Consider the following 10,515-nt stretch of genomic DNA (forward strand, 5'->3'; position numbering starts at 1 on the left):
TGGGATATTCTTTCTCTCTTCCTTCTTGGAAATTACAGTCTAACCAAAGAAGAGGACATTGGACAACAACCTGGCAACTCTTTGTAGCTCTTAACAAAATTGTGATTAAAGAATAGAGTTCTAGGAGGATTTAATTGAACCTAATGTAGTCTGAAAAAGCATCTCTGAAGGAGTGTTTAAGAGTAGGACCTGAAGAATGAATAGGGCCAGCTAGCTAACTGGGAGGAAGGAAGCAATATTGGTTTTGTAAGGGAAAGGGGATCGCACAAAATAAATTGTTCTGGGCTGCATTGAGATGGAGATACAAGACATCCAAGCACCAGCTTCTAGAATTTCAGTTTTAATGGACTTGGGAGCCTTTGAGTTTGAAGACTTGAAATGGACATTATAGAATCAACCCCAGGGCAACCAAGGACCCATGTACTCAATCATTGCCTCCTTCGACCCTTTGATCAAGGTCTATGTACCATGTATTTTAAGCCAAAAGGACCAGCAAAACTAGAAACAAGTTGAAATTTGCACAAAAGTGGGAATAGGAAACAGATGTCATCCGGCTTGATGCGGATGAGGTGAGAAGGGGAGAACTGAGGCATTTACCTGGATTGCTCTCCCCTTCTCACCATTAAAGATACAGCCAAGCGGTGAGAAAAGCAGATTTAAAATGGTGAGCAAATATCAAGGCAGCGTCATCCTCTCAGTAGACAGAGCACCATCCATCTGTGAGTCGGCTAGCAATGGCAGTCAGCTTCCGTGTGATTGAGAGCCCTCGTGCAGCAAGTCAGGCTCTAATCAGTCGTCCCCTCCGCCCTTCCTGTTTCAGTGCTGGCCATTGAGCTCCTTGCAGCCTGCCAGGGCATCGAGTTTCTACGCCCCCTGAGAACAACCACTCCCCTGGAGAAGGTCTATGACCTGGTGCGCTCTGTTGTAAGGTAAAGTCAAACAAGTCTCTGGAAGTGACACCATTTCAGAACTGTGAACTCTGGCAGTGTTAATGTTTGGCTGATGAGTTGATGTGCTTTTTCTGTAGGCCCTGGATAAAAGATCGCTTCATGGCCCCAGACATCGAGGCAGCACACAGGCTGCTGGTGGAGCAAAAGGCAAGCTGACTACTTGGCTTCTGTCTTAGTTTGGGGTCATTATGGGAAAGTAAAGTGGGAGAGGGAAGAGGAGCAACATGGTTTTATTCTTTTATTTTCTGGCTATTCCTTGGAAGTGAACAAAAAAGTTTCTTATGCAACTTGCAAGGCCACCAAGAAGCTATTTGATAAACTCTGAGGCCCCACGTTGCACCCAGACATTAACCATCTAAGGATTAGAAACTGGTATAAATTTTAAATGGAGTTTTGGAACAAGCATTCGTGGGGAGAAAATGAGATGAAAGGTTCATGGACGCCCTTCACCAAGAATGTACTTCCATTCAAAAACACTTTCTCTTTCTGTAACGCTATCACCATGGCCTGGCCCAGTGCCTGCATAGATGTGAAGAGAAAACCAAGTCCCAGGTTTCTGCTGCAAAGGGCTGTGGGTCTGTCTAGTGCTTTGTGTTCTGCCCATCATCCTAGGTGAGATGCAGTTCCCTTTACTGCTGGTTTCCTCTGGCTGCACTGACTATAGACTTGTCTGATAGGGACAGACACCTAGCATACTGATTTATTTTTTAAACATACTTTGTAAAGTTCTTTAGGCCTTTTTAATAATTTGTGGGTATCGTGTTCCCTAGCATTGCTTGATTTCCCCTGGAATCGCTGGTCTGCTCTTAGGGAACAATTTTTCCCTTGGATCTTCACACCTGTCTGGTTTGCCTTTTTTCATTGAATTATAACTGGCATATAACATGACATTAGTTTCAGGTGTACGACAACATGATTCGGTATTTGTACATACTGCAAAGTGATCACCACACTAAGGCTAGTTAACATCCATCACCATACACAGGTACAAATTATTTTCTCCTGTGATGAGAATTTTTAAGATCTGCTCTCTTAGCAACTTTCGAATATCTAATACAATATTATTAATGCTGTATTATTACATCCATGCTGTGCATTACATCCCCAGGACTTATTTATTTTTGAACTGGAAGTTTGTACCTTGGGACCACTTTACCCATTTTGCACACCTATCCCCCCACCTCTAGCAACCATCCATCTGTTCTCTGTATCTATGAGTCTGGTGTTATTTTATTTTTTAGATTCCACATATAAATGAGATAATGCAGTTTTTGTCTTTGTCTGATTTATTTCACCTAACATAATACCCTCAAGGTCCACCCATGTTGTCACAAATTGGCAAGATTTCCGTTTTTTAATGGCTGAATAATATTCTATTATTTTGTATTAAATATTTGTTTTTTTTCCTTTCATCCATTGTTGGGCACTTAGGTTACTTCCATGTTTTGGCTATTGTAACTAATGCAGCAATGAACATGGGGGCGCCGATATCTTTTCGAGGAGGTTAGCCTTTGAAAGAATACATTTTTTAAGGTGATACAAAAGAATAGGAAAAAGGGCCCCTTGGCTGTCTGCGGCAATCAGATAAAACACAGCTGTAAACCATATACAGGGCCTTAATTTGAGAAGATGTTATGCTTGAAAGAGAATAGTTTGGTGGATGGAGGTGAAAACTAAACAAGGGTCTGAGGCAGTGCTTCTCAAACTATAATATGCGTCTGAATTTCCTGGAGGTCTTGTTAAAATGCAGATTTGGATTCAGTGGGTTTCAGGTGGGGCTTGTCCCAGATGATACCTATGCTGCTGGTCCATGGGCCACACTTTTGAGTAGCAAGTGTCTAAGGGACAGAGCACATGTGGCAGGGTATAGAGCAAATGAGGAAATCCACTGCATTTTATCATTCAAGACTTTATTTAGAAAACACATGATCAGAACCCTGGGCAACTTTCCTTAATTCTGTCCACTCTGAATTCTTTAGGTTTTGTTTGTTTCTTGGCTTATTTTGCTTTAGAAGAGTAAGCAGCTAAAAACCTTTATGGTAACTTGAGAGAAGTTTTGGACTTTGTATTTGAAAAGCTGTGAACGCCACCAAAGACTAATTTTGTGTCACTTTTTTATAATAAAAGCCAGCAAACAGCTGTTATATATCCAGTTGGGTATAGATAATGTTTTGGCTTCCGATGAAGCTGATGTTTAATGGCATGTGAAAACAGTGCTGTCAACATTTTGACTTTGTTTTGTCCTTGTTTCTCAGGTTTGGGAAGTAGCTTCACCATACATTGAAAAATACAGACTAGAGCATATTCCAGAATCAAGACCGATTTCTCCAACGGCCTTCTCACTGGAATCTCTAAACAAGAAGTCCACCCAAATCCCAGAGTCTGGGGATCTTTAGTGGGCTTTGTCATGGAATTGCAGTTCAACAGCAAGCAGTGTCGTCCTGAAGGAGAGACCTGAGAACTTTTTTAGGTAGAGCAATTCATTACGTAATTCAGTCCTTCTAAAACCTACTTTGCTTAGGCTGGTGGCAGCATCACATTGCTAAATCTATCATTGTGTTACTGTGGACCTGGTTCGAGATGCAGTAGGTGTATTCAGGTAATATCCTATATAATATCCTATGTTTCTTTGATGATCTCAACAGGCCGTTCACTCTTAAGGATGAATGGGTCTTTTACTTTTTTCTTTTTTTGGCTTTGACAAGCTCTCCACTGATTCACTTTGGCTGATTGTACTATGTCATGATATGACTAATGTTCCTTAATAGGCCTTCATAAACAACCCTTTTTAAATCATAATTTGTCCTTCAGCTGCTCTCTCTTCTATTAATTGAGCCGTAGTAAAGAATGGTCAATAGGTCAATAAGAGGTTTTGTGTACAGGAATTAAGGAATGAATATAAAGATTGCCTTTGGAGTGGCCCTAATTGAACTGTGCATTTCGTATTTATCAAATACCACTACACATATCAAAAAAAAAAGGACTCAGATGCTTAAACTAGAGTTGGAGGTTAGTATTATCACTTCTTGCTATGTGTTAGTGCTCGATTCACATTCTTATAGTAACCCTGGTTTAGGAACCCTCCTCATTTCACAGACAAGGAATCTGATATTCAGAAGTTAACTAACCCCTCCCTGTAATGGTAACCATTAAAATGAAGCCCCCTTGACAAAGATCAGATGGGGCCCTAGGATGTAGTACCCAATCTGCCTCCTACCCAAAAGAAGATAAAGAACTTTATGCAAAGGCTTAAGTGTAATTGTGCAGATGAAGGATGGGTCAGATGACCTCATGACTTCCAAGATCTGTGACTTTGCACCCAACTGTGCAAACGTGTGCGAGGCACTCCAAGTTCAGGAGTCTGAAACTATGGCTCTAAAAACTGCTGCTGGCGAAGGAAAGGACAGACACACTTGCCAGCTTGCCCATGTGATTACAGCCTAAAACAGGTCCAATAGTGTATTTCACAATAAAGTTTCCACTCTAGATTGCAACCTGTCCACAAGAAAGATGGAGACAGAAGCGAAAACTGCTGCCTACAGCATTTCAGTGAACAAAAAAATCTGCTGAGGAACCTGTTGGCCAAAAGGTTATTCTTGACGCTGTTATTTGCTAAAATGTGAACACACACGAATGAAGTTTATTCATTCTTACCTACGAGCTGCAGTTGAGCCAGTAAATCCCACAGTCTGATGGCTGCTTTTCACTCCAGTTTGGGGAGTGCTGGATCCCACAGGCCTCTGTGGTCCTCTGGGGTGCTTTGTCACTGAGCTTTTGGATACAGCTCTCTTAGTAACTGACATCACATGCCTTCAAGGGAATGTCAAGGTAAATATGGAGTCTCAATTGTCTTAGGTTGTCACAGTATTCTTAGATTTTTATACTAAAGTTTAACACCTCCTTAGGGAAAGGCTATTCTAACTGCAGTTAACCAACTTTCTGAAAGATTTTATCAATGACTCTTCACCCATGAAAAAGTGTCTTTAGAAAATGTGATTGATTTAGTATACTTTCTCTCCCTTTCCCGTTGAGTGGCAGCAAGAGAGTTAGAGGCATTGTGATTCACCTGACTTCTTAACCTGCCACCTTGGGGCAGCCACAGGGCACGCCCAAAAGCACAGAGCATTTTCCAGCTTCTGCTGTTCCTGTCGGCCAAAGGAAGTCAAGATCAACTTGGGAAAATAGCACTCAAGGACATGCGCATATGATTTTGGGAGCTGTTACTAGAACCATCAACTGCATACGTAAAATCCCATGCATAACCTGAAAATTTTGAAAGAAGATACTTTCATACTACTTTAAACTTGTGTCTTATTTCTAGATATGGTCACTGGATTACTATCTTTTTATTAAACCTTCTAAGTATTGCATGAATAGCATGATCATTTTGCACTTGGGAGGCTACTCCTGTTGAAGGTATCTATCAAATTTAAATACTGATGATACACCAAAAAAACAAAACCCTCGACAAAAAGTGTTGGCAGAAATTCATTTCAGCTCAGGGTGTAGGCTTGGTGTGTCTCAAGGTAGTCCTGTTCTCTTTGCTTAGTGGTTAGTTCAAGAAAGGGCTGAAGTTGGGATTTGGACCAATGACATAGAGGAGAGTCTTACTGGAGGCTTCGAGAATCTGTTTTCTCTCCTGAGAGCTATGGCAGCCAGCCTTTCTCACCCACCTGCTTGACCTGAATGAGGAGGCATGGAGCACTCTTGCCTGTTGACAACCAGCCCGACCCAAGGAAGAACCTGGCCCTTGGGGTGACACCGACACTGGATGGCAGAGCAGAGGGAGGGAAGGAACCTGGGTCTTCAGCATTACTGAGCTGCTGGACAAACCAGTCCTGAAGTCTGATCATCCTGTGAAATGTCCTAGGCTAAGCCAATAAACCTCCTCATTTAGTCAGGTATTGCTACTTGTAGGTGTCAGCATTCTACCCACGACAGCTACTGTTTGTGAGGTGCTGTACCAGAGCTGTGGTGCATCCATATAGCATGTGCTCCTGTCTGCAAAGACTTTCCATCTAGTTGGGGACATGAGACGGCAATTACTTATGAAGAATGTGTCCTTGAGGAAGGCACCATAAGTGCAGTGCCTTTGGATAATCAGGGGGGGCTTCCTGAAAGAGGTGACTAACTTGTGCTTTGAATGATGGGAATCAGACAGAAAAGGGAGAAAAAGGAGAGATGTGAGCTAAACTTCAACATCAGAAGGCATTATGCCAGGAAACCAATTCTATGTGTGGTCGATTTGGATCATTAAACCAGTGGTGATCAACATGGTCCTGGTCCTTGCCCTCACAGCTTATCGCCTAGGCAGTGGGCCGGAAGATGAAACAATAACGACATATAGCCGCAAAATGGGATGCTTGAAAGTAAACAGAAGCCAGGTCATCGAGAGCATGAGAATCCGTGCTAATGGTACAGTAAAGGAAGCGAAACTCCACCAGCACTGACCTCTGAGATCTCGAGGGTGTGTGAGCAAGGACAGGTTGCTGTGGCTCAATGGTGGTTTCTACTATCTGGGTGCAGCTTCCCATTGCCTGCAGGAGCTTCAGCAGAACCAATTGGAAAACAAACATGTGCCTTCATATTTTGGAATAAATTTCCATCAGAAAAAAAAAATCTCTCCAAGAGGCTGGCATTGACTTTTTCCTTCTACTGCTGACTGTTATAGAGACCAACATGCTCATACCTTGAGGGGAAATCTGGCAAAACTTACTGTTCCTTTTAAGACAACCAGCTGTTAATATTGCCCACCTTTGTTCTACTCTGTAATGCCAGTTTTACTGCCCTAATTGGGTTGTAAATTCCCCGAAGGCAGGGCCCACCTTCAAACCAGAATTTCAGAGATGGAAGGAATCCAACATCTACAGATAAATAAAGAATTCGAGAAGAATCAAAGCCCAGGTGTCAAGGGCCAGGTTTGTGTTCCCTTCATCATACCACGTTGCCTTACCCATCTCCCTCAGCGTCTGTGGCAAGCATCCTCAACTCAATGGGGGTGACGTTGAACCCCCAAGGGGATGAAACTGGTTTGGGGGAGGCAAAAAAAAACCTTACATGTTACTATGGTTTGTGGTCTTCCAAAACTCAACCCTACCTAATAAAATCTTATTCCTTAGGAAGAAATTGAATTTTCTCCTGGAACAGTGGCCTGAAAATTTTTAAAGGTTGACATAAGAATCATTGATCTAGCCCAATGTGGAGCATAGAGTAGTGCTAACATCTCACTGTGCCGCTGCGAAAGATTTCCACCCGGACTTCTAGCACTTGATACCTCCTACTCTCCAGCAAAGAACTCGTTCAAGGTATCTGGCCAGAGTCCACTCACACAATAAATATAAACTAAAACAAGGTTATTCTTCCTACAACACTCCTGTGCTAGTCCTAACCTGTTCAAAAAAACGTCCATAGGCTTCCCTGATTTTAAAATGAAGTTCCAACTAGTGAGCCTGATGTTCAAAATCTTGTGAAAGCTGACCTAGCTCCCCAATGAACCCTCTACTCTAGAGGACTCATCACCTATCTTCCGAACACCTCATGATGTCCCATCCTGGAACCTTTCCCTCTTATCACAGTCCTTCCACCCTCCAAAGCTGAGAAGGGCAAACCCTACCTAACCTTGATACTGTATTTTTGTTTAGTTTTACTCTTACACTTTTACTCCCCCATGAGCATCATCCTTTGATATTATATCAAGGAATTCATCTGCTCTTTCCAGTCCACAAACCGACTGCATCCCGGGGTTGGCCTGCTTAGTGTATTTTGATAAGTAAGTTTTACTATGACTACCTGTATGTTTGTGCAGCCCTTCATTAATCCATTTATTCATCACCTGCTATGAGCCAGTCCCCAAACCAGATCCTGGGGATATGACGAGGTCCCCGCCCTCTATAAACTCACAATCTAAAGGTAAAGACAGTTAAGTTACAATGCTATAAAGACTATCATAGGAGTTTGGAAGAATGGTGGGGCTGGGAGTGACTAGCTCTGATTTCCCACATAGAGAAGAAAGGGAAAGTATTCCAGGCAGAGGGAACAGCGTTGCAAGGCCCGGAACAACAAAAGCTGATGGATGGTGTTTTTGAGGAACAGTGAAAGTTGGCGAGGCTGGAGTCTAGCTTTAATGGGCACCTAATCCACCTGGGCTTCGTAAGATTAAAACTCTGATTCAGCGTGACTGGGGTGAGGCCGAGGTTCTGCATTTTTAGAAAGCGCCCTTGAGTTGCAAGGGATTACAGGACATGGGCCTAAGAGGACTAAGGCACTTCCGGGTGGGTATCCTCTTCTGCTTTCCTTCAAAAAAGACATGAACGCTATTTGTTTAGAGTGAACGGCTTCTACAAGGAAAATATGGTGTGTTCTGCCTTATTCCATAGGTCTAAGGATATACGTATATACGTCTGCATGGCCTGGGTTCCGGGACAGACCTAATATTTATTTTTAGCTTTTCTATCTATCTCTTGCATTCCAAACTCCCACCATTGACAAGGTGATTGGTCACAGAGGAGGCATCACCCACAGCAACCACACACCTCCCACACCCCCTCAAGACTCCTTCCCAAGCATGTGAGGAATAGTTCCAGAGCCCCCATGCTACTAGGTTCTGACGGCCATGTGCAATGTTACCTTTAACCTCCCAACAAAGGGTGTCTTGATTTGATTTCTACTGAATACAGTAAAGTCTCATTGATTCAGAGTCTATTAATCTGAAATGGGTGATCATTTGGATAGTTAATGTTTATTTCTCAAATCATTTCTTCATAAATATGACAAAGTTTGATAATACAGTTGTAGTTATAAAGATGATGAAAACATTTTAAAAGAGTTCAAGTAAATTCATGTGGCTTGAGCAACACCTACTGATATATATAAATAATCATCCACTCTTTTCAAGTAATTCTGTAATTTGTTTATTTCCTAAGTGGCTCTAATATGAGCCTCGTAGACAAGGCCGCTGACCTACTTCCAGGGCTGTAAGGAGACACCAACAATATAGTAACAGCAAATATTTATCAGAAGTTATAAAATGTTTTCTATACCTTTGTAATGTGAAGACTCAAAAACTTAAAAACCATTTTTTAAAATTATATTATTGTATTTGGACAAAATGCACCCATTACAGGGAGGCCTTTGTACCCGTGTATAAAATGACAGGTCTTGAACTCTGCTGTGAAGGCTATTTTGAGCTGGGATTGAGGGGAAATTAGAAATGGATGAACATCCTCCTTCAGAGGACACTAATGCATTTGAAGAGCATCTAGAAATACACACTGTGGGGAAAGAAAAAGCTATTTGCTTATTATAGAAGGCTACAATTTAACTTAATTTGGAGTATATCACTTGGTTTTCCCTCCCTCCCCCAATTTTCAATAAACGTAGTTTGAGCACAAAAATTTGAAAAGCAGAAACAAAATGGGGATTTCAAGCCACATCTACCTAATTGCCAATCTGCTTTTCCCCACAGGGGCATTTCTGTGATATTCCATTAAATTAATCTTCAGAATATTTGTGACAAATCTTTGTGAAATAATTTAATGTTTTGAGATTATCATCACAGTTGGTTTACCTGTTTGTATGTCCAGATGCACATTAAATTAAAATAAATCAATCCCTTGGGTTTTATAAGTGGATTAACAAAACACTGAAATACATTTAGGTTTAAGTGACATCATTCTGGTAAATGACTGAAGTATTTTAACTTTTAATATAATTGTGTTGGCTTATTTTATATAATCGAAGAATCTTTTCTTTCAGATCTATCATTTTTTATAGATGACTTTTCCTTTAGCTATAACATATTCGATTAATTCATGATGGCCTCCAAATTGGTAAATCAAATGCTCCCATCTAGAAAAAAAATCAAACATTACTTCAATGCCTATAAGTCAAAATTATCACTGTCATTAGATGCTAGTTTAAAAATACATTCTCTAAAAATTTCTTTACACTTAATCATTGATATTGGGCTTTTTTTTTAATAAAAAAATGGCATAGCACTAGTTAGTCTATGATAATGTTAATGATATTAAGTATTTGTTCTTAAAATATTTGATTCAGTTAAATGATGCACAAATGATAATATCAGCATTATGATAATATCAGCATTATTTTCAACAGAGGGAGTGGTTTATGATTATAGAGAATAGAATTATAGAGCCACTCCTTTCTGTAGAACTGAGGTCCAAGAGCTGTGATAGGCTTATTGGGTCAAGGATTCAAGATTTAGAACAATAAGACTCAAATTGTCACAACGGAGGCCTAGGTGGCAGCAGACTGTGCGTGAGTAATAAGAAACCAGGGCAGGAAGCCCAAAGTAAGGATTTGGGGATTCAGTAGGAATGAGAAGTCAGAGCAGTAATGAATCAGAACCAGGGTGACAAAACAGAGTTGAATCATGCGTGGCCCAGCGTGAGCACAAGGTCAGAAGCCAAGCAGAAAAACAAAGACCCATGCCAGAGGGTACCAAAAGTCCAAAATCCAGCGTGGAAGCCTGGAGCTCTATAAAAGATGTAAGACAAATGGAGAGACCAGAAAGCTTAGTCTACCCTGTAATTAGGGACCTATA

General features: G+C 41.2%; 1 protein-coding gene across 1 annotated transcript in view; it reads left to right on the plus strand.

Annotated features, from left to right (window-relative positions):
- HAL (histidine ammonia-lyase) overlaps positions 1-5,320 on the plus strand; it is a 36,854-nt gene extending 31,534 nt beyond the window's left edge. Inside the window, exons 16-18 of the mRNA XM_019641680.1 lie at positions 821-929; positions 1,028-1,097; positions 3,206-5,320. Coding sequence (XP_019497225.1) covers positions 821-929; positions 1,028-1,097; positions 3,206-3,346 — 320 coding nt within the window. The 3' untranslated portion in view covers positions 3,347-5,320. The remainder of the gene's footprint in view (positions 1-820; positions 930-1,027; positions 1,098-3,205) is intronic.
- The last annotated feature ends 5,195 nt before the right edge of the window (positions 5,321-10,515 follow it).

Source organism: Hipposideros armiger, unplaced genomic scaffold (genome assembly GCF_001890085.2).
Source record: "Hipposideros armiger isolate ML-2016 unplaced genomic scaffold, ASM189008v1 scaffold_63, whole genome shotgun sequence".
Taxonomy (NCBI): domain Eukaryota; kingdom Metazoa; phylum Chordata; class Mammalia; order Chiroptera; family Hipposideridae; genus Hipposideros; species Hipposideros armiger.